The following is a 24947-nucleotide window of genomic DNA, read 5'->3' as shown; positions in this document are numbered from 1 at the left end:
TGACTGATCATAGGACATCAGCAGTCACAGTGGTGTAGGCATTATTGTAAAGGAGAAATTAAGAAGAGATTTCAAATTAAATGCCTCTGAGTTTGTTTCATTGTTAAGGACAGTACTTCTTAGAATGGAGATTAGTGCAGGGTAGAGTGTCTTGATGTTGGAAGAGCAATGTTCAATGGAATGGCTACAGGGCATGGGATTTGTGGATCACAAGTATTTGTGATGCACAGAGATGACAAGAGTCTCAGGATGGAAATTATTTTTGCAGCATCACACAGTGTAAATGAAAGACTTCAGAGATCAGTGTAGTTATGATATGAGATGTTGAAAACATGGATTAGAGTAGTATCTGTGAGGGTGGATAAGAGAGGCTGTTTTTTAAGAAATTTGTACAGAAAGAATTTACAAGATTTAGGCTTAAGCTGGATATATAGACCGAATGAACTGACTGAATTGAAAATAAATTGTAGGCTTTCTGGCATGCCTGACAGGTATAAAATTACGTGTGTAGTGATCAAGGAAGGAGGTAAGAGAAAGGACTTCAAGGGAGGTTTAGAAGCTCTGTTTCAGTGATGCTCAGCTGACAGAGAGATCCTGGAGTCTCAGGAGAAATGTTAGCAAAATACACCTTCTTTATTTTGGACAGGGGGACAATTTTAGAGTGATGAGGCGGATCAGTAATCTGTCTACACAGAGAGACAGTGTTTGTATAAGCTGTTGTTATAAAGAGGCTGAGGTGTGTCAACAAATCTTGAAATATTGAATGACACAAAGCTCAAGAGAGCAAAAGATTTCGGATGACCTCTAGTGAAGGGTTGAAATGAAACAAATATAAACTTGATATTAAATGCTGTATGTCTGAATTCTGCTTACAGTTTTGGCATGGTCTAAGGAAATTAATCCAGATGGTGCTGGGTCATTCAAGATTGCATTCAGCATAGCTATTATGAATGAGTTCTAGGGATTAGTATTTCCTGTAGCTCTACTGATGTGCTTTCTACATATTTGTGTTTTCTGCGCTTGCTCTGTAATTGCCAAGCAGTGGGGGAAAGTTTCAGACAACTATGTTTATTAAAATCTTTACCTGAAGACTTAACTGTAAAAAATGAGGTGGGAAATAAATTAGGTTCTAGAAAAACAAGCCTTTTTATCAATACCTTAAATCTGTTTGAAGTGGAAACGATTATTTATTAAATTTATTATTAAGGTTCATACTTCAAAAACTGGGGACTCATCAGCGTTTCCATTTAAAATTTTAATATAACTGACGATTTATCTTATCTGCGTCTATAGAAAATGTGACAATTTACTGTTGTATCACAGGAGGTGGAGAAAAAGCTCGTAAGCTTCATACATCAAGAGGAAAGCTGTTACCCAGAGAGAGAATTGACAGGCTTATTGATCCTGGGTAGGTACTTATTTTTTTATTTTTTTTTCCTAAACATTTCAGGTTGTCTCTTGCAGGTAAATATTGCAACAGCCTTCTTTTCTCTTTAGCTTCCATAAACACTAACATGATAAACACTAACACAATTGAAATTTTACAGAAGCGTTCTTTGGAATACTGATCTCTTTTAAAAAAAAAAATCTTCTAAAATTTAACCTTTTAAGTAAGATTCAATGGCAGATAGAACTAGTAATTTTTTACTGTTTTGTTTCATTGTCATTATTCAGATCTCCATTTTTGGAGTTCTCCCAGTTTGCTGGTTACCAGTTGTATGGTAATGAAGAAGTACCTGCAGGAGGCATTATCACAGGCATTGGACGAGTATCTGGGTGAGAGATTCCAGTCATCTACATTGTTTATGATACGAAAAGGAAGAAAGTATAATTTTGTTTAGTTTCCAGTATTAGGATGTTAGCATTTTTAGTGTTTTGTTTCAGACACTCAAAAAATCAACAAAGTCAGTATCTCAATTTGTTTGATCATAGCTAAAAGGAAGTGAGGGTTTTTGGTTTGTTTTTTATTTGTTGGGGATTTTTACTTAGTGCCATTAGCTAAACAAAACATATATGCAGTTTCAGGTCTCCAATGAAGGAAAGAGATTAGTGCATCTGGAAAGCTATTTTAAAAAAATAGGGTGATATTTTCTCCTAAAATTTAGTTTTGCTTACTCAAAGTACCTCCAAAACTGTTATTGAAGTTAATTATGGTGCTATGCAGGATTATTTTACTCCCTAAAATAATGGAACAGGACATTATAGTACCGAGGCTGCTGCTACAATGTGCCCCTCAGCGAATGCAGGTGAGAAGAACTCTTAGAGCATCAGGGCTTCACAACTCCTTGACATGTTGCAGTTCTTAACCGACATACATATTTACTCATTAGAAATACTTTTCTCACTCGTAAAATTTTTTTATTTTTAGGACAGAATGCTTGATTGTTGCTAATGATGCAACTGTCAAAGGTGGTACTTATTATCCCATCACTGTTAAGAAACATTTACGTGCTCAAGAAATTGCCATGCAAAATCATCTCCCTTGCCTTTATTTGGGTAAGTCCCACTGCAGAAATAGCCAAGGTCCAGTGTTATGGGCAGCTGATTTTTCTGCAGATCTGACTAACCAGGAGTGTATTTAAGGCACACCTATTCAAATATATTTTCATCAGTACTGTATTATCTGTACAGAGGGTTGGCACATCTTAACTGGAGGGTGTGTGCACTCCTGCTGTAGGATTGGGTTTGTAAAATACAGATGCAACTGTTAACACTATATCACTTCTTTCTGTCATGGATAAGCAATATTTCCTGTACACTCATCCAGTCAATTCAAATTACAGTTAAAAAAAAAAAAAAAGTACGTTCTGGTGGAGGATGTATCTGCATGAGAAAACATATTGAGGAAATAAAATTGTCAAAAATAGTTTGGATCAATACATTTTTAGGATTTGGGATGAATTTTTTTAAAGCAGAAATTTAATTGTATTTTATTTTACATTTTGAGATTAGCTTATTATTCAGTATTTAGCCAAACCTTCATGTAAGTTTTACTTACATAGGCTTTTATTATAAAAGATGAACAGAGTAATAGATATCTGTAATGTATTACTGGTAGTGTTTTCTTATCCTGGTTTTATACAAATACAAGAGGTTTCTGTCAATGTCTTCCTTTCAGCCTGAATTCCCAGTCTAATGACTTTTGAGCCTATTAGCCAGTTTCAGTCAGCTTTGACAGAGAGTTGTAAGTGTGTATTTCTGTGGATTTTGTGTATGTCAGCATCAGAGGAGGAAGACTTTCTACTGCATTTTAAAATATAGGGCAGGTTATGCCTTGTTTGTTCAGCTTAGTTTAACAACTTAAATATCAACTGTTTGCCAGCCTGGCTGCCTGTACTAGTTAAATAGTCAACATAAGTACAGATCCTGGCCAGCCCAAGTGCTTGAAGTTTCTTGCCCTGGTGATAAATCAAACATGTGAATAAGACCAATAGAAGGATTAGGAGAAGTGTGAACTTGAAACTGTTGGTGAGATGGATACAGTGACAATGTGGGTGTACATTTTGTAGAATTGCCATAGAAAGAGTCCTGGAAGGAAGAGGAGGACTAAATTTTATCTTAAAAAAAAAACAGAAGGAACTTAGCTTTGCTGTTTGCAAAACAGCAGTTACAATTCTTTTCATCTGAGTTACCAGCAAATTCTGTCTGTTCAGAGAAGTCTTTTTTAGTGGGTATTGGTGAGCTACTGTGGATGATTCTATTGTTTTAAGATCTTACGGAATGAGGAACTGTGGGACACAGCTATGCCTTTGAAAGAAAAGTTTAGGGGTTTTCCATCTTTGGAGGTATAATCCTTGCATGAACAATGTCATTCATGCCTGGTGAGTTACTTTACTGTTGCAGTTTCTGTACCTGGGCATGTTCCACTTGGTTTGAGCAGTGTGATAAGAGGGAGCACTTTGTAGTCAGTCAGCACTGTGCTGACTTTGTAATTTTCAAGTTGTTTGAACTGCCTTTTCCAGCAGTGATAACAGCTGCTTAGGTGCTAATTCTCATGTGGACACCTGGTGCTATTTGTCACTGAGTCAGTGACTGGTGTGGACGTTTTGTTTCGGCCACAGTCATGTAAAATGAGAGTGTGCATACAGACTGATGGTTGTATGTAAAAATGAATTACCAGGAGCCCGAGTTCTCAGAGATGCTTTGTCTCCATGTGGAGTTTCTCATAGTCTTCTGTTCTTCTTTGGATGCCTCTCATGACAGGCTGTATTTTCATTAATTGGGAGCAGAGAGGTAGCTGCTGTTGAAGACCTGTAAGCAGGAGGGTGTATCCTGAGGCAAGTGCACATAGTAAATGAATCATCCTAAAGGTAGTTTAATGTCTTTGTTGTGAAGTTTAATCAAGCTATGAAAAAACAGAGGCAGCACCTTTTGAACTCAGTGGTGATTAGCTCTGCCTTTTTCTGGAGCTTGTGACAGAATTGCAAAAGTATTGTTGAGTTAAAAGTGTACATTAAAAGTGTTCTTGGTTTAAATATTTTGTAGCAAGATGAGATTAAAAGTTTGTTTAGGGAGTTAGTTTAAGCACATCTGAGTTTATTTTCCATGAAAATCATTGGGATGGATGTTTTGGACAGGGGTGTTTGATGTTTTTCTTTTTTATTTTTCCAAAAAGAATGTGCTATTATACCTACATTCATGGAAATATATACAGTATTAGTGATAGTAATTGCTGTATATTTTATGTAACATGCTTTACCAACAAGTATGTAACACTGTTCAAAAAATGCTAATATAATTTGATCCATTCTAGTTGATTCTGGAGGAGCAAATTTACCTCGGCAAGCAGAAGTATTTCCAGATCGAGATCATTTTGGCCGTATTTTCTACAATCAAGCAGTCATGTCCTCACAAGGAATTCCACAGGTAATTTGCTTTTATTTAAGAATTAAATGTACTAAATAGTTTTTATGCCTTACCTCTTTTCAAAGCTTGTGCCCATGTTCTGTTTCTGATGGCATTGTATTATGCTAACCTGGTGGCCCAGTCTGGAACTTGGAAGCACTATATACACAGTAACTGTCCACAAGAATTCATTATAGTTTTGAAGAAACTGTCTACTTTCTTAGTCGTAGAGTTAATGATTTGACCTACATGCTCCTGTCTGGGAGTAGGAAGGAAATGGGCTTGGGAATGTGGTATGTAGGGCCATTTGAGAAAGCACTAGAAGATCTCTTGGAACAGTTCTGCATCAGCACTGCAAAGGTGAAGACTCCTTTGAGGATGGCTAATATATGAGACATATATTCCACTAACAGGGGTATGTGTATATTTATAAATCCATTTTATACCATGATGTGCTTTATGCTGAAATGGCCCTAATAATAAGGTTATTTTCTAATGCTTTAATGATGCTTAGAATTACTGTTAGTCAGTGTTCCTAGATTTAGAAGTTTGTGTCATGTTTCATGCAGTTTTGGGTTTGTGTCATGGTTCATGCAGTAATACATAGGGATCAGTTTTTTGATGCAGGTGGTGTGCTAGGGAAGCAAAACCACATGTTTTGCTGAATCTATTATTCATGAAGAATGTAAAATATTTGAGGATTGCTGATGGGCAGCTATGCCTGCAGTGACAGTGGAGGGTAGGATGTATGGTCCCAATGGAGTTGAGAAAGACAGGTAACAGAATAAAGACTTGAAAGAAATTGTTAGCAGGGACCTGTGAGAAGCTGTCAGGGAAGCTGGAAAAATCTATGATCTTAGAAGTTAACCTACTGTAAACAAAGGAAGACTACATAAAAGCAAACTGGTAATACCTACAGAGTTGCTGTCTACTCAGTCACCTCTCGCATCTTTGTATGGTTTTGTAGTCCTCTCTTATGCCTGCCTTTTGCAGGTATATATATACCTGCAAAAGGTATACCTATATACCTCCTATACTCCCTTTTGCAGACGAAAAAATTCAAGCTAATTTAGCTGCTGTTCCTGCAGTGTTCCACACCTTTGATGGTCCTAGTTCATCTTCTTTTCCTGGTCTTACTGTATTTTTTTTAGCATAAAGGAGATAGACTGCACCAACAGTCCTTAAAACAAGTCAAAAAGGGCAAATTGTATGGAACTTCTTAGAACTACCAGCTCTGAGAACTAGTCCTCGGAACTAGTATTTTTTTTCCTTTGATCAAAAGGGAGAGCAGGACAGCTTCCTTAATTAGCACTGAGGTACAGCAAAATTCATTTGAACTGCAGACTTTTTTCTGTTTACCAGGGGAAAGTATATATAACCTTCAAACAAAATAGTAAATTAATAGAAGAAATAAAGATGTTGTATGAAACCTACATTATTTATGGGCATCTGCAAGAGGTCAGCACAAAAAGAAGTTATGATCATAAATCCAGGTTCTCTTTTAGACCTGTGACCTGTACAATCCTGACAGATTATAGCTAATTGCAGTAAGAGCTGAGGAATGTAGAATATAAAAATTTATTCAGCTTCTGGTTTCTATACCATGAAAATAGCAAAATCTATTCTGAGTGAGAAACAGGTCACACATACTGTGGAACTTGTGATGACAATGTTTATTTTCAAGAAAAACAAGTTCTCTACTTTGAAACCCTGAAAAAGTTGGTCATTATCCTAGCAAAGGGCTGGTATATAGTTTAATTTGTGGTGCCTGCAATGTGCCCTGAGGCTCTCCCAAGTTACATATCACAGCAGTTATTTCACCCTGTGTTGTCTGAGGCTGGGCTGTCACACAGCCAGAGCCCATGGCAGTACTATGACACAAATCCCACCATAATACCATTACCCAGTATTCTTTTCAGAAGGAAAAAAACCCTTGGGAGACCATTGTTACTGATTCTTCTGCCCTGAGGCTCAGGGGGACATGATTCCAACCACTCACACAAGAGACTCCAATGGGGCCTTGGGTAGGGTATTTTTTCTAGGGGAAGGAGGTGGTAGAAGCCAATACTTTCAGGGTGAAGCAGATGCACCAGTCAAGGATACAGTATTCAGTCTGACTCCTTACATGACAGATACTGACTCTACAGGATTTTTGAGGAAACTATCTGTGTTACCTTGATACATTTTTGGTACATTTTGGAAGCAAGTAAGAGTTCAAATCTTCAACTGTCTTTTACTTTTCCAAAGAATCTGGTGATCCATTGCCTCTATAAAAATCCGAGGATGAAGAGTCCAGTAATGCGCTTCTCTTTAGGAAGTATGACATGATTTACTTCTGCAGTTCTTTCCAGCAGTAGAAATGGACCAACTGTAATGATTAGGTAGGTCTCCAGAGAAAAGCAGTGTTTAGCTAGAACAAAAATACTTAGGAGAAAAATATAGTTTGTAGTCATGTAAGACTCCCTGGTAGATTGGTCCTAGTGTTTTTATGGAACAGCAATTGGCAAAGGAATGATGTTTTGCTGAATTATCTTTTTTGGAGAAATTTGGAAATTCTTCTTTTTCCTAGAGCCTTCAGTCATGATCTGCTTTGGGAGTAATGATTTTTAGATATTATGTCAAAGATAGACATGTATACCCAGCTTGCAAGGCTGAAGTTACTGATGTTGGGCAGGACCTTTCTAGAGAAGCTTGACACTACAGTCATGCTTTTGTTTCCAGCATATCTTGAAATGTATTTTACATACTTGTAAAGTTGCATCAAAAAGTTGAATTTGTTATTCTTTGAATTACCATATGGTGTTGTATTAGGAGTAATTGTATTAATATACAATAAGAATTCAATATAAGAAAGAATTGTCTTTTAATAAAATACATTGCTGTATGTTATGACACTGATGAAAGTTAAATTTTCCAAGTATGACACTGATGAATGTTTACCTTTCTTTAAATATTTATGGAAAACTGAGAAAAATGTTTTACTGAAGCACTTCCTTTATTTAAAGGATGTGATAAGAGTGTATTTTGTTTGGGAGAGGTATCTGCTTTCTTTTATTTCAAAGAGGCACTGTTAATATTTGTAAATCTATTATTGATCCTGTGCTAACGTATTATAGTAGCTAGAACCATCTTTGCTGTCTTGAGAACATGCTTCTTTAGAAAATGGGATTAGGAAATTATGTTCTCTCTGATGTCCACTCCGGTTAATTCTTCTGAGATGGGAGTCTGGATATTGTTATTTTGCTACCTGATGTTCTATGCTTGGCCTGCTTGAAGTTCTCTTCATCAGTTCATTAGTTCTTCTCAATTTGGCCCTTAAAGTGCTTGTTTTTTTCCCCCTCTTTTATTTTCTAATTGCTGAGAGTGCTTTTGATTTCCCCCTCCACTTTTACCTGTGACTAATTTGTTATTCACCCACTACAGCTTAAATTACGTTGTTGTCTATATGGGTGTGAATCAGAAAGCTGTGATTAGCTCCTCATTTGCTGCTTCCTGAGCTCTCTCACACTTAGATGATGCATGGATATGATGGGGGATGGATCAGTGGATATGAAATAGTGTATGTGTACTCAGGACTATTGACTTTTATTGAACACATCAAGAATTTCTTTACAGCAATTTAGAAAATTAAATCAGGAGGTAGGACATTATTTGGGCATTTGACAAGTAGGTTTTATTTTTTCCACTAGATATATTTTCCAGTTGTTATGTTGGAAAATTAACGACCAAGTTAAAATGCAAGCACATTTTCTCAGTGTGAGCATGGTGAAATTAAGAATAGAAAAAAAACCACAAATCCTAGAGGGAAAAATGAAATAAACTTATTTACACCAAATTTCTTCCATTTCTAGAGACTTATGTTATTTTTTAATTTGCCAGGAGTTCTTTATTAAATGCACAAGAGAAGTACTGCAGATTAATCATGTGACTCTGAATATAGTTTAAGATCCTGAAAAATGTTTGCTGAAAAGGCTGTTTGATTTGATCATAGCAGATTGACATAGTTCATGTAGTCCTGCTACATGCGATTTAGAAGTTTTACTTTTATATGTACTATTATCTTCTAAATTGTGTCACCTTAGAAATACCTTGAAACAAGCTTAACATAAAATAATGTTGTTTTCTGGGGTTTTTTTAAGTGGTGATATGTGTGTGTATGTGTGGTTGTGAAAGAAAGTTTTTGCCTTTTTCATATGATTATTCCTTTTCTTCTGCTGTATAAGTGTCTTGGAAGGGTCTTTGAAGATGATCCTGTGAAGGAGAAATTGAAAAACTTCACTTCCATGATTGTCTACAGTTATACTATTCATCATATCTGGGGTCAAGTCAGTTTTGTAAAAGTATCACCAAGGTATTACAGGTAGAAAATGTTCACTGGGTAGGTGTTCATCTCAAAATTAGGCAAAAGGATGAAGCAGAAATTATTCATGTTGAAGCCTATAATGAGATGCTCAACACATCTCAAAAGGGCAAAATTAATTAGTTGATCTGTTGAAGACCTGAAATACCATACGAGGAGATGGGAGAAATTCCCTTCAGAGGATGTTAACAATGGTGCAGTTACGCCAATAAGCAGTAACTGAAGCCCTGATTTAAGTGTAAATACCAGGAGAAACCTATAGGTTTTAACCTATACTGTTCATGAGTTAAAATCAAATTCCATGGTAGAATGTGTGTCTCTTCAAACATATCACATACCTAGCTCATGGTGCTTCATATATGAGTTTTCCAGCAGAGTAGTCTGAAGCTCATGGTTCAATAGACTGGAAGATAAATGGAAGATAAATGGAAGATTCCTTATTTTTTAAAGATAGTCTTGCAGTGTTGTCCAATGACCTGTATTAAATACACAATATCTTGTGCCTTTGCTATTTTTAAGGGTTGGACAGTTCATTAACTTGTGCTTTTTGTTTTCCTGATAGATAGCAGTAGTCATGGGATCCTGTACAGCAGGAGGAGCATATGTACCTGCAATGGCTGATGAAAGTATTATTGTCGGCAAACAGGGAACAATATTCCTGGGAGGCCCACCACTGGTAAGGATATGGAAGTTTCTAGTGACATGGCCTCTTCCCTCCCCCTCCCCCCAAATCATGCTGTACACCTGTACACATGTACACCTTAAACAATTGAGACATTTCTTGGTGAGATATTTCTAGATACTCTGTAAATTAGTTTGTATTTTTAAGTGTATCTGAAAGTTTCTATCAATCAAATCTCTTTTGTTCATTAGAGGTGAATATATATAAATCAGACTGTGTCCAGGTGTTTTTATAATACTGGTTTTAGATTGCTATGCACATTTTCAATAGTAGAAATTATTTCTGTAATCAATTATGTACTCTCTAGGTTTGACACACAATTTGAAAAAATCAAAACCATTGTATCCCAAAGTTAAGATCAAAGATAAAAGAACTTGTGAATGAGGACCGGTCTGCTGTAAGGCACGCTTACACGCTTACAGTGGAGTTTGTCCTAGTCCTTCCCTTCCCTTCCCTTCCCTTCCCTTCCCTTCCCTTCCCGGACCTTCCCTTCCCTTCCCCTTTGTCTTTTGCTGACAAAGATTATTCAACTTAACAAAAGCTTTATGAGAATAAGGCTTGTGTTAAGATTTTTAGTAAGAAAAGTAACAGAGAATCATTCATCACAGCTATTCAAGTCTTGATGAAACATGGCTGGATAAATTTGCTTTTTTGAAATAGTCAAATTTGTGTCAGATTTATTGTACAAACTGGTCTGAGGCAGCACGATGGCTCTGTTTTGGTTACAGTCATTCGGGAACTTTAAGTTGTGCTTCCTGTGACAAAGTCAAATGTAAATCTAATGTCTTTCAAGAGTCTTTCCAACTAGAGCATGCCAAAGTGGAGAAATTGGTTTGTAACAGCATTGTTAATGAAGATACTGCTCCATGCATTCCTCTAGGAACAGGGGAGGCAAAGTCTCTTGGAAGTCACTTCCTTAAACACTTAAAATACTAGGAAAATGTGGTGTATCCCATTAAACTGTGGGAAAAGAGCCGCTGACAGATTTATTTGTTGACTACTTCCTAAGGCATGATTGTGTTACTCTCATTGAAAGTATGAAGGACTCATCCTTTAATGCGATTTAGTATTTATCTGTTTAGCTTTGCTCTCATGTCCACAGCATATTTTTGTATTGCATTCTTTTCCTTGAATTAATTTTTCCCATTGTAAATAATACATCTGATAAAAGCAGATTTGACAATTTATACCTCTTCCAAAGTTAAAAAAAAAAAAAAAAGAAAAGAAAAAAGAGAAAAAAGGAAGGAAAAAAAAGTCTTGTACATCTTAAATAAATTCAGAATTTAACTGGCATGTGGAAAGCAGGAGCATGGGACATGCACCTGAAAGTACAAGGATACTTTTTTCCCTACCCTAGTAAAAAAAGGCATTTAGTTTGAAGGTTTGAAGTAATTTACTATTTTAATGGAAGCTTTCCAAGTTGTTAAGAAGAACAAAGTAATCAGGAAAAGCAGATGAAGTATTGAATAGCAACTATGCAATGTAATGGTAATTTACTTACTGCTCATTAGGATTTTGTTGTTAGACTTTTGACAGTAATTGTTTCAAATGTCCTACCTAGGTTTCTATTCCTTTTTATCTTGTATTAGTGTTTTTCTACTTGTTTATAGGTAAACTTAGACAAATCGTCCTCAAAATTAAGTCATTCTCTATAAAAATATCACTGTAATTTAGATATTTGGAGTTTCTTGCTGAAAAGTGGCATAAACATGAAGGAAGATACTATTTGAGAATATTAGTTGAGTGAGTAACATGTGATTTGTACATCTTTCCTTTGAGATAAGAAAACCAGTGTGATGAAAGACAGGAACTTTGTACATCAGAATGCTAGTAGATTAATTACTATAATTAAGAATAACTGCTCTAGTTGCAGGAAAACCTGAGCTGTTCAAGTACAAACCTTTTCAAAACGTTTTCAGTAAGACATCTGATTCTCAGCATGACCCATAAAACTGGCTTAGAAGATGAAAAAAAGAGAAGCAGATGCTTGTTCTCTGGGAATGGTAATCTGAGATGTAGCTCATGAGACTTTTGCCAGGATAGATATCTGGAAAGGATGACCTGAGTCAGGCCTCAAAGGGAAGTCTTGACTAGGCAAGTCAGTGACTGCAAGGGTGTTCTGAAGTTAAAAAGTTTTAAAATATTCCCCATTTTCAGAGGAAGATTTCATAACTATCCTCCAATTTAATTTGTTTCTTAGAAACCTGCAGATGTAATGATCCTTATCTTTGTGTGTATATGTCAAACTTTATTATCTCTACCTGTCAACCTTTCTGTTCTGGAGAGCTTTTCATATTCTCACTGAAAATATTCTACTTGCTTTCTTCTAAGCATCAAAACTACTTCAGACTCCCATAGAAACTCGCATTCTATGCTGTAGCAGATATTGTAGCCATTATCGAGTAAGCTCTGTTCCCAAAATGTCTTTCTTATAGGAAGAAAATTGGACTGGATTTTATTGTTTACCTGCCTAAAAACAAAACATCCCGAAGAAGTGAAAAAAAGAAATATCCTCTTTGTTACTTATAGTTAGTCTTGAGACAAGTATGATAAAAAAAATATGGATTGTAAGAACAGTCCACCATCTAAAATGGAAGTTTTCTTAGCCTCTTTTTTTGAAAAGGTGAGGAGTAATGACTTCATAAACACAGATCTCAATATAAGAGGACAAGTGTCACAGTAGCAGTAGTATTCAGGGCCATTCTTCTGCATTTTCTCAAGTGGACTATCTGTATCCTCATCTTTGGCAGTACTGCTTGGTAGTTCTGGCTGCCATGTAGGCTCTTGTTCCAGAAACTTCTGATTCTTCCTTCCTTCGGTAAAATTTGCTACTTTCTGTGCTCAGAGGTGAAAAAAAGTCTGGTAAAAAGAGGGAATAAATTTTTCAAATTCATGTGTATTTATGCACTGGGGAGTTTCCTGCATATTGGCGTCATCAGTTGTGGAAAATGCATATCACAGCTAAAGTTTATGTTCATAGCTTTTAATAATTTCTAACTGAAGTAGCTTGAACAGGTGTTTCTTTGAAAATGCCCACATATATTTTTGAGACTCTTTCTTGCAGTCTTAGAATTTACAGAACTTTAAGGTAACTTCAACCACTAACTCTAAGTAACTTTTAACTGTTGCTTAAAGCTACAGTTTGTAGAATGCTCTGCTCCACTGCACTATCTGGAAAGGTGATGGAGCAAATACTAGTTCTCACTTACTCTGGCAGAATAAGACGCATTTAGGCTGCAGAGTGCAGTTCTAGGTACTCCAGAATGAGCCTGAGTGAGCCAGCAAAAATCCATGAAGATGATGGGATGATGGAGTGGAACATCTGTAAAATGAAGAGGGTGTGAGAGAGATGAGACTTTTCAATCTGGTGAGTCTTAGGGTAAATCTATCCATGCCTTGCAAGGGTTAGTAAATGTAGTGGAACCAAACTGCTTGTTGCTACCCTGTGATAGGTCAAGAGGCTGCCAGGCACAAACTGAAGTATGTGACGTTCTGTTTAGTCGTAAGAAAACATTTGCTGCAATGATGGTCATGCCAAACTGAGTTGTCCAGAGAGTTTATGGAGTCTCCATTCTTGAGCTGTTCAAGACTCATTGTTATTACATGGTCATTAGCAATCTTCTCTGGTTTACCCTGCTTTGAGCAGAGGAGTTAAACTTTGCAATTTCACACAGTGGCACAGACAGAGACCACAGCTCCAATATTGTGATTTGGAGAAGGAAAACTTCACCTCTATGGAAAAATAAAACTGTTTTTGTAAAATACTTTAAAATTAGTCTCTGGATTTCCACGTCAATGGAAATAATTGCACTATTCAGCTTTGTGCCAAGTTCTGCAGTAGTTAATAGTTTGTTATAACTGGTTGTATAGTGGTAGATGTATGTAATTATTTCATAGAATCATAGAAAGAAATAATATAATCAAATGGTAGAATCACTTATAATACACCCTAAACGTCATTGACCTCACACTGCCAAATGCAACACTAAACTGTGTATTAAACCCTTAAATGCCACATCTGTAGGCATTTAAATACCTCCAGGGATGGTGACTCAGCCACTACTCTGGATAGCCTCTTCCAATGCTGCATAACCCTTCCAGTGAAGAAATCTTCACTTCTCTTAAAGGTATCTTCTGTTCACTGTTTAATTATGTTCACTCAAGTTAATTATGTCTCTGACAGAAAGTTTCCATTAATTAGTATGCCACACCTTCATATTCCATGGGTAATTCAAATTTCAAAGCAAGAATCCACTGTTGAAAAAATAGCTATACTTAAATTTGCAAACTTGACAGTTTGGAAGTGTGTGTAAGAATATATATATGTGTATTTATATAACTAGTGTGCTTCATTTTTAGATATGAGACTTGGAAACTGAAATCTGTTTCAGAAATTATTATAGTTTTCCTTCCTTGCTTGTACACCGCTTCTGTACTCCCTGTGGGTGGTGAATGGTTTCTCCAGCTTTCAAGTAATCCTTTTCAATGCACTTTGTTCTAAGGAGGAGACCATTCACTTTTAAATTACCCTTTCATATCTAAGACTACACAGATCTAGGCTTTGGATTGAGCAGTCCAGGTTCTTTTATGGAGACATTGTACTTGATCCAAGCAGTTACATGCCACTGATATGCTCTTTTAAGGAAAATTATTCTTACTAAATTGTTGTGTATTCACTGGAAGGTTTAGAAAATAAAAAACTTCTAATGATTGTTTAATCTACTAATGTTAGTAGTTAAAATATTAAATACCAACATTATTTAATGTTAGTATTTACTAGTAATATTAGTACTACAGTATTTAAATTAATAGTAATACTATTACTAATATATTTAAATTACTATTTAAATTAGTAAGCTAAAATTCACAGAAGTGTTTATGTAGAGAAAGCAAAATTGAAAAATCCTAGGTGTCTGGTTTACTGTTTGCTTGAAACAATGCTTGGAAATATCTCATTTGAAATTTCATGGTAAGTGCTGAGAAAATTTTTGTGGAAAAGTACATTTATGATTCTGAAGGATATGTAAGTGTATGCATACAAATTATGAACACAGCAGTAAATATAACAGTTGGGAGTATCTTTGTAAATAAAAACTACATATTCACATTAGAATAAGCACGCAAAGTCAAAGAAAAAAAAAGTAATTTTTACAAGATTCAATGTTGTCATATTTTGATAATCTGAGGGAGAGTAAATGGGGAAATATGATTAATGAAGAAGTATTTTGCAAAGATCTGTTATTACTGTACGTAAGATGGTATCAATATTAATGCAAGACAAGTGTCAACTCTGAAGCTCATTTTCCTTTCCTTGTGTTAGGTTAAAGCAGCAACAGGTGAACAGGTGTCAGCAGAGGATCTTGGAGGGGCAGATCTTCACTGCAGGTTTAAAGAAATATTTTCCCAGAGTTAATTTCTTCCATATTGTAGACTTCCCCATCCCCTCACCCTGCTCTTTCCTTATTTACTTTTGCTTTTAGATCTTTCTTAAGCTGTGTTTACCTTTTGAAAATTATTATGTGTTATCTGATGCTGACTGATTGTTTTATAGTTAGAATGTCACGGTTACATTGTGTTGCATTAGTTAGCATTATTTCATTCATTTATTGCTTTAAAATACTCACATGTCTAGTGTACTTCAGCATCATCCATAATATGGAAGACTTTAATAATGAGTGTTAACAGAATAATATGTATTGAAAAAGATAATGCATTTTACAGACCATATCTTTCTTACTGTCATGTAGAATTCCCTACAAGCAAGATCAAAATATCTTGTACTTTTTGTAAAAAATACTTCTTACCAACCCAAAAATATGTGCACTTTCAAGTTCTGCAATTATTAATAAACAAAATTAGGTATTACTGCATAGGAAGTTATCTATTGCTGTATAATACATGCTTATTTGTTACTTCAATTTGAAATTAATAAAGAATTCTTTTGAAGGGCAGTTCATGTCATTTTGGTAAACATATTTTTCTTTATAATTGAAATTAATTTTTGCTGGATATGAACAATGCTTGTTACATTTTATATTACCATTTAGATTTTTTTATTTCCTGCATTTTATTTCATGTCTGATAACTTGAATGTACTATTTTGAAGAAAAGTTCGGGCATGGGTTTCATTTTTAAAGTAACTTCATAATGAAACACAGCCGAATTGTTGCATCTATATTTTCAAGGTCTTAGAAGCTTTAAAATGTCAAGTTTTCATTACCTGATTTATGTGTGTTTTTTTCCCAAAGTATTCATCTTGCTGTTGTTGTTTATATACAGAAAATCTGGTGTAACAGATCATTATGCTTTGGATGACAATCATGCACTTCATCTGGCAAGGAAAGTTGTAAGAAGTTTGAATCTCCAGAAGAAAGTAGATGTGAGTGTACAGAGTCTGAAAACATTTCATTGTTGAAATTAGGAGTGCTCTTCTCTGCCTGACTGATATAACACTTGTTTTATAGAGCACATCTTTGTCTATGACTTTACACATCTGAAAATGGAAGTTATGGTTCTTGTCCTTAAAGATTTCTTTGATGCTTCAGTTCTGCAATTATGTTCCTGTTGTATTATTCCCATTAAAACTACTGGGATTATGTGCTGGAATGAAGCAACTAGAAGAGTGCTTCAGAGTCACAGAATTGCACTTGTAGATTAATCTAATCTTGTAAGATACTTAATTTTAAACCCATATGATCATTTTCCACGGGCTTAAAATTAGATACCTGTTAAAGCATCTTTTTGCGTAGACATTTTCTGGGATTATTAAGGTGTTGAAAACCAAGGGGATAGACCTAAATCTTGACAATGAATTGTACTGATTTAAGAATTCCTTATAGTAAATGGGATGGGTAGCATATGGGGGTGGAATTGCTGTATTTTATTTTAGTAGGAGATATGAGAGGGTGAATGGATGTTCAGGGAAGGCAAGATACTGTATTCAGTTGTGTGAGAAAATCTTCACCCATTTTTCAGAATGCTGCCTGCCTTAGAGGGCACAGGGGGAAAGTAAGCAAATAGGAGGACATGACTAATTTTTTATAACGTGGAAGAAGTAGAGCACATGTGGAGATATATGCAGGAGTAGGAAAAAGGTAACAGTAAGTGCCTTCAGTTTAGGAAATTTGGTCTTTATGCAAAATTACAAGCCAGTACAGGCATTTTGGTGTTGTTGGTGAAGAGAAGTTGGCAAATTAATTGTTGTTTGAATTTTTAAGTCATAATGTGAACTTTGTTGTGTAAATTGTTTGTTAAATTGCCACAGGTAACTATAGAACCTTCAGAAGAGCCTTTATTTCCAGCTGATGAAATATATGGAATAGTTGGTGATCAGCTGAAAAGAAATTTTGATGTCAAAGAGGTATGATTAATGCAAGATCCATATGCCCATACATACATGCACCCATTTTCTTGTAGGAAATCACTATTTATATTGTGATAATTGATAATACCTGATTTGTGTACTTACTTCTTTATATTTTTGTCCAGCAGATGCATTGCAATAGCAGTGACTTGTTGAAAATATAATCTGTTTCAGTTATACTTTAGAGAAACATGAGCAAGAATGAGAGATTGGTAACATTCTGAAGATGCTGGCAGAAACGGGAACTCCTCATTGGCAAAGCATTCTATAGACTTACCCAGGAATATTATGGCTTGCTTTTTCTGTCAATCCTTTGAAAGATTATTTCAATATTTATGAAGCACACCAAATAATTGAGCCTTGTTCCAACTGTGTTGAAAGACTACTGTACCCTACTGCAGGTTTAGTGTAATTATCTGCCTTGGAACCTTCATGTGACCCAACAGGCTTTCTCATATTTTCCACAAATCTCACATTCAGAGCCTTTTTCACTAATAGCCAAGTATGTATTTGGCAGAAAGTACAAGGATTTGCTTTGGGGAAAAATAGATTAAAAGTTTTGTTGAATTTCATAGTTCACTCTCAAAAGTTTGAATAGTTTGGATTTATGTTCTTTTAAAGTGTAAATAAGTATCTCCGGGTTAATGTCTTGCTAACAGTGGATCTGTATTTATAAAAAATGGCTCCTTTGCATCACAGAGAAACCTCAAATCAGATCTTCATTTTTTTTGTATGTTGCAAACTCAAGCAAGCCTAAAAATAATCATATCTCTAAGAAAGTGACTCATGAGTGTATATGTGTTTTTCTTTGCAAATGAGAGGATATTGATTAATGTTTAATATAAGCAGAGGTTTTTCTTTGAAATTCAACTAATCAGGAAAACATTGTTCCTGTGTAATTTAGCTATTTGTTTAGAATATTCTTAATCTCAAAATTCTATTTTTTACAAACATGTGAGTGAATCACACTTAAAAAACTAAACAGGCTTTGCCTGCCATCCAAACTGTTTATATGATGGGCTGCTTGGTGTTCTATAAATGGAAAGGTTTTAAGTTATATGTTGTCATGGCCATCCTTGCTAAACAGTTGAAAACCTTGAAAGATTAGGAATTCAATGTTATTTTTCCATTTCTTCTTAAGGTTATCGCTAGAATTGTAGATGGAAGTAGATTTGATGAATTCAAAGCCTTGTATGGGGATACTTTAGTTACAGGTAAGTAGAAATATAATTATTCTGTATATGTTCCCATTGGTTTTATGGTTGGATTTACTGTGGCTCACCACTGATATTTTTAATGATTATTCTCAGAAGAAATGCAGTTTCTGTTACCAGGAGAATGTCTTACCTTTATATGCTATGGAAAAATAATTTACAAATTAATCTCTGTCCTTTAGGATTTGCAAGAATTTTTGGTTACCCAGTAGGAATTATTGGAAACAATGGAGTTCTTTTCTCAGAGTCAGCAAAAAAGGTAAATAGATAGATAACTAGCTTCTTTGCCATTGAGAAACAAAACTTCTGGTGAACAACTTGCTCTTGAGAGGAGGAACTTTTTTAAATAATGAAAGAGACCTGGCTCCACATTTTTCATGTAAATGTGGAACAGGTATAGGCTGCTAATAAGCTGAAAAAAAACCTGACCATAATTTAGAAACAGTGTTTGGTAGATTTTTCTGATGTGAAGAGGATAGGCCAACACCAGAACAACATTTGGATTTGTGTGAATACAGCATAGTTGAAATAGTATATCCTGAAACTTACATCTGTTTCAAGACAAGTCAATCCTGATTACATCAAACACCCTGTTGGGTATTTCTAAACTCTAAACCATGAAGTATTATGGAAAATCACATCTATGTTTTTGTAATAACTGGAAAATCTTAAACCTGAATTCCAGTACTGAGTTCATTGGTTTACCAGAGCTTTAATTTTCATACTTTGCTGTGGCTTCTGGCTTAGAATAATGAGTTAATACATGTGCAGTCTTTCAAAATCTGTGAGCTAAAACATTTGTTTTGTGAATGAAAGGCTGTGTGTGAAGGAATATTTTATCACAGTTAACAGGGCTTTACAGTTTGGACTTCAGGGAATGATGGTGATAAAGAGTATCTGGGTATTGCAAAGTGTTTACCTTGGTCTGTGTTGATTGCTTGAACTCTTTATTTTTTCAAGAAACATCTGTCAGGCAAATTTTTTGTAATAGCAATTATATATGCTAGTTTTATTCTAACAGGCTTCTTGAGCTAATGGTGAGGAAGTTGGTATTGAGAAAATAAAGAAAAAGGAAGTATTGATGAGAGAGGTGGAGAAAGGAAGTAATTTTACTGGATTTATTGCTGTTATAAAATAATACACAAAATTGAGTTTCATGTGCTGAAGGAATACTTCCAACTTGAAGCACTGTAATACATGACTTTTTTTCATCTCAGATTGGTTTTAACAGTTAATTCCAGGTAGAAAATAACTTTTGCAGTATTTCTCATAGTTTCATTATTTTTCTAACAATTTAGCACTACAACTTTTTTTCCTAACAATGAAAAAAGAATGTAAGGAATCTTCATTTTCTGACTTTTACTCGCATATCACTACTGCAAAAGGAAATTCTCCTCTAGAGAAACCTTTGTCCATGATTCTGGTTCTATGAGCAACATGCCTTAGCAATACTCGTTTTTTTCTTTTTTTTGCATTTTTGTAATTAATTGTTGAACATTTTTCTTACGATCATCACTATGCTATTCACATGTTTCTGTGAAGATGATACTTAATTATTTTTCTCTCTTTTTTTCTTTTTATAACCTTTGCAGGTTTTATATAGTGAAGAGGTTAGATATTTTTTCAGTTGTGCTACATAACCTTGCTTTGTTTTGTTTATCAGCAAGTGTATAAATAAGCCAAGGAACTTTAAAGATGTAGATTAGTTGAAATGGAGGCTTGGAATCTACTATTTGTAACTTTGCTGTGAAATTGTTTTTTTGCTAGTAAATAGGGAGAGGGCATCTAACTTCAGGAAAGGGAGAAAATGTTACAGCAATTGGCAGGGCCATGGGTAAATAATGTATATGGGCTTTTCCCAGTTTTAGAGAGTACTTTTATTTTGTACAGAAAATGGAGAGATATGTTTTTCCGACTGACTGACTTGATTTCTCTGAGTCGTACTAAAGTCAATGTCAGATGCCACACTGTCACTGTCAGTTGTTTAACTGCATATTTTCTGAGTCACAGCAGTTGAGCTTTTCAGTAATAGTAGTAATGCTTTTAAGAATATTACTTGTTTTACCCATGGTATCACAGAGTTTTGGAGATCTCTTACTACAATGAATGCATGTTTTGCAGTTAATTTTGGGTGAAGGAGAAGTAGTATGGCACTTCCTGATGGAAATACTGTGGTAGGTATCTGTAGAAGGATTTAGCATAGGCATCAGAATGCTGGTAGTGATAGCTTCACTTTTCAGCTTTTAATGGCTTACTCTTCATTTTTTTTCCTCTCTACAGGGTACACATTTTATCCAGTTGTGTTGCCAGAGAAATATTCCCATTGTGTTTTTGCAGAATATTACAGGTGAGTAAGAGCCAGTTTTTGAGGTTTCACTTTGTTGTAGATTTTGCTGTTAATTGTTGAGTGCTTTGTAGTGCCTACATCTCCAGCCTGTTTGGAAATCAGCCTGTCAGCAGCTGCTGAAGGCCTTGCCGTATGATTTGCCCCTCAGTTCTTTCTGCAATGTGTTATGAAGCGCACAGTATGACATACGGCACAGCATTATAATATAAAGCTGATGAGCCTTTTGTTCTTGTTGTATTTATTTAGGTTTCATGGTTGGCAGAGAATATGAGGCTGGAGGGATAGCAAAAGATGGTGCTAAGATGGTAACTGCTGTAGCTTGTGCCAGTGTACCTAAAATAACCATTATTATTGGTGGCTCTTATGGAGCTGGAAACTATGGGATGTGTGGAAGAGCATATAGGTAAGTGTTGCTTCAAATTTTAACAGGAGATAGAAAAAATTTGAGAGCGCATAACCTTGAAGTATCATTCAAAAAAATCATCTGAACTCTTGAAGAAGTTGTGCTGTTTGGAAAAGAAATGAGTTCTTAATGAGTATGTTCATAAGTAAATAACAGCCTGAAATTTGTAGAGATAATAAGGCTCATGATTCACCTTGAATTAGGTGACAGAGGAGACCTTCTAAAAGTAAACATGTTCACATCCTTTTCTCCCATTTCAGTTCTTGCTGGAAAAATTGTAAAATCCTAAGCAATTATTGAGAAGTATAGGCTGGTCCTTTATTCTGCATTCATAGGAAAAAAATATCAATTTGTGTAAAAACTCCTTATTCACTTCAATCAGCCTGCTTTTATGCATAAGGTTTGTATAGCCCCTAAAGATTTTTTTGATTGACCCTTTGGTCAACAAAAGGGCTTAAGTGATTTTTTAAATTTAATTTTTTAAGGTTCCCCATAATATTGAAGTTAGTTGAGATGTTTAGGAGCAAAATTCTTGTGGGTTGGGAATGTGAGCTGAAGAGACTCAAGAAAGAGAAATATTTTTTTAAAGGTGAATAATGGAAGTGAACATGAAATGTAATACTGCAAACATTGAAGTATGTTAATGTACCTTTTTAAAAAAAATTTATATTGTAAAACTGTCATGCATAAAAATGTATTCTTAATTGAGTGAAAATTAGTTCTTCACTAGGAAATGTGACAATGTCTTACCTTAATGTTTAATACGTATTTTTTCAGTCCAAGATTTTTATATATGTGGCCAAATGCTCGCATATCGGTGATGGGAGGAGAGCAAGCTGCAACTGTTCTAGCTACAATAGCTAAGGACCAAAAAGCAAGGGAGGGAAAACAGGTATATCTTTCTTCTTTAATTTCTAACAAAGTCATTATCACTTACTCTTTTACTGGAGTTGGTCACTTTGTGAGCTAGGAAGGGGTTGAAGAGAGTGAGACACCAGTGAATTACCCTAGTGCCAACTAGTGCACTGACAAACATGAAGCATTTGTGAAAGGTTATTGTTTGCTTCTTTGAAATGTGAAGATCATTCATAACGTTTCTTATTTTTGCTTAAAAAGAGGAGTATTTCATATTCCATTGTGTTTTTGTACTTTGTGCACCAAGTTATTTGTTCTACCTGAGATAAGCAATCAGGAATCCTCCTTGGTTTGGAAGTATGAAGAGGAATATGTCAGGAAAAAGTGTCTTTACAATTATTATGAAGGTGACAGTTTTAGAGAAAGTTCATCTTCAAATGATTTACTGATTGAGAATTATGCAACTTGTAACAGTCTGGAGAGGTTTCGAAAAGTTTTTGCTGATTTCAACATTTTAATTGAAAATTGGAGGTATAGTGTTTATATAATAAACATATCGTACTAAATTTTGCAGTAATATTTTATAGTTTTACTGCATACTCTTTTCTGCTGAGTTGTGCTTTTTTGATTACAAGGTTTATGATTATACTACTTCATACAGTAGTATAATATACTTGATCCCATAAGAAGTGGTTTTATTGATGTCTTAAAATTATTCATATTTATCATGAATAGTTAATCTGAATAGTGAAGCAGTATGAACATGTTATCTCAGTGTCATTACTTTTCAACACTTGATTTGTTCTTACTGTGGTTAGAATGTACTCACCCTTATCTCTGTCTTAATTTTCCAAACCCATGATACCTGGAAAGAAGGTCAAGAAAAATAATTAGTAGTAGTTAAATGTCAGTCAAATGTGTTAGAAACTTGAAGGTTATCTGAATTACTGTGACCAATCTGTATCATAAGAAATCCAGTGTTAGAATAGCTCAGGCTTAACATTATTAAAAAATCTTGCCAAAGGCAACCCAATTTTTTTTTTCAAATACACTAGCTTCAGTAATTTTTCAAGTGGTAATTGCCAATTACTCTTGCATTTAGTTAAGTATATGTTTATTCTCCTTTTTCCACCCGCTTGATTTGGAAAGTGCTATTTGAATTTTGTTGTCAAACATGCAAAATTGACAACTGTATGCTAAAAGAGTAAAAAAACTTTGGGCAGATAATTTAGTCATTTTCTTCAGGTTGATGCTGCATATAAAGCTCTACTATCATTGGAGAAGAAAATATTAAAGAATATTTTATGTGGTTTTTTTTTAGTTTTCTGAGGCAGATGAAGCAGCTTTGAAGGAGCCAATAATTAGGAGGTTCGAGGAGGAAGGAAACCCTTATTATTCCAGTGCAAGGTAACCTACAAATAACTATTCTAAAATTTAATTGTAGTCATGGGACTTGACATATAATTCTTAGTATTAAAGAACAGCAGAACAGAGCAATTGGAACCAAAGATTGTGTTTGATGTGCATGTCTTGTCTGTCTTATCTCTGGGACCTGATACTATGAATTGTTTCAGAAGACAGCATGCACTTGCAGGAATTACTTCACTGGTTCTGTAAGAAATTATGTGGTAGCATGGAGTTTCTATGCTATGTGTTTTATTCTGGATGAATTTTATATCATTCTTCCCAGTGGAGCATCTGGTCACCTTTCTAAAGGTTGTTGAACGGTATAATGAGTGGCTGCATGTGTATTAGCAGGAATTCATTGTAGTGGGGTCCTGCAAGTAGAAGAGGCCAGTGGAAAAGGAGGTAGCAGTTTCAAGATGACCTGAAGCAATTGGCAAATTTCAGGAACTAATTAGGCTAATGAGACAAAGTGGCATCCTGAAGTTATCCAGACACATCTGGAAAGTAGCTTGGAAGGCTTTTTTGGCCTTTGATGGTTATTTTGCATTAGTTTCATCCTGTCATTCCTAATCTTCCTGCATATATTTCTGCTTGTGGTATCCTAGAGCTAATTTTCCACAGGCTCTCAACTGCTAATGATGGTAGAGGGTAGCATATTTCAGTGACCCATATGTCAGCTGTGAAAGCAGCAGAGCTGGCAGTGAACAACCCAGACTTGTGGAGTATGTAGAAAACAACTTCCTGGTCCAGGTATCAGACAAGCCAGCCAGAGGTGCAGCATTCCTGCGCCTGGCACTCAGCAGTGCAGAGGGGCTCATTGAAGAGGTCATGGCTGGGAGCAGCCAGGGCTGTGGCAGGCACAGCCTGGTCGGGTTCAGGATCTCATGGAATATGAGGCAGCAAAGAGAAACTCCAGACCCTAAAATTAGAAAGAGTGAACTTGCAGATGTTTAAAGCGTTAGTAGATGAGATCGCTTGGGAAACTCCTTAAGGACAGAGGGGCTGATTAAACCTGTCAATTCTTTAAATACACTTTTCTTAGAGCACAAGAGCTCTTTATTCCTGTGTGGGAAATTGAGCATGGCAGGGTAGAAACTGGCATGGCCAAGCAAGGATTTTCTCCTGAAACTGAGGTGTAAGAAGGAAGTGTACACACTGTGGAAGCAGAGGTAGGTAACCTGGAAGAGCTCCTTCTTCACGATCAGAAGTAAGATATGAAATGATTGTTAACTTTTACTCTTTTGTGTAGGCATAGTGGAATATACTTAACTGATATATTTAGACCTGGGAAATCAACACTGATTTTAATGTTTAATCAAACGAATACCTTCAATCAGGCTTGATCTTTTATGCATAGTAAAAGAAATAGCACAGAAGTTTTTAACAGCTGACTTTGTGCTCTAAGGCAAGAAGGAAAAATGAAAAAATATGTATCATCATTTTTTATTACTGGATTTTAAGGAGAAGAATA

At 35.3% G+C, this 24947-nt stretch overlaps 1 protein-coding gene across 1 annotated transcript in view; it reads left to right on the top strand.

Moving 5' to 3' along the window:
* MCCC2 (methylcrotonyl-CoA carboxylase subunit 2) overlaps positions 1-24947 on the top strand; it is a 36732-nt gene that overhangs the window by 5593 nt on the left and 6192 nt on the right. Inside the window, exons 3-16 of the mRNA XM_021537142.3 lie at positions 1324-1408; positions 1675-1776; positions 2369-2496; positions 4754-4866; positions 9768-9881; positions 15208-15272; positions 16167-16266; positions 17152-17247; positions 18392-18464; positions 18647-18723; positions 20745-20811; positions 21058-21214; positions 21992-22106; positions 23391-23476. Coding sequence (XP_021392817.1) covers positions 1324-1408; positions 1675-1776; positions 2369-2496; positions 4754-4866; positions 9768-9881; positions 15208-15272; positions 16167-16266; positions 17152-17247; positions 18392-18464; positions 18647-18723; positions 20745-20811; positions 21058-21214; positions 21992-22106; positions 23391-23476 — 1378 coding nt within the window. The remainder of the gene's footprint in view (positions 1-1323; positions 1409-1674; positions 1777-2368; positions 2497-4753; positions 4867-9767; positions 9882-15207; positions 15273-16166; positions 16267-17151; positions 17248-18391; positions 18465-18646; positions 18724-20744; positions 20812-21057; positions 21215-21991; positions 22107-23390; positions 23477-24947) is intronic.

This window comes from Lonchura striata, chromosome Z (assembly GCF_050655825.1).
Source record: "Lonchura striata isolate lonStrDom1 chromosome Z, ASM5065582v1, whole genome shotgun sequence".
Lineage (NCBI taxonomy): Eukaryota > Metazoa > Chordata > Aves > Passeriformes > Estrildidae > Lonchura > Lonchura striata.
Note: the sequence above shows the minus strand (reverse complement) of the source record. Positions and strands in the feature narration are given on the sequence as shown.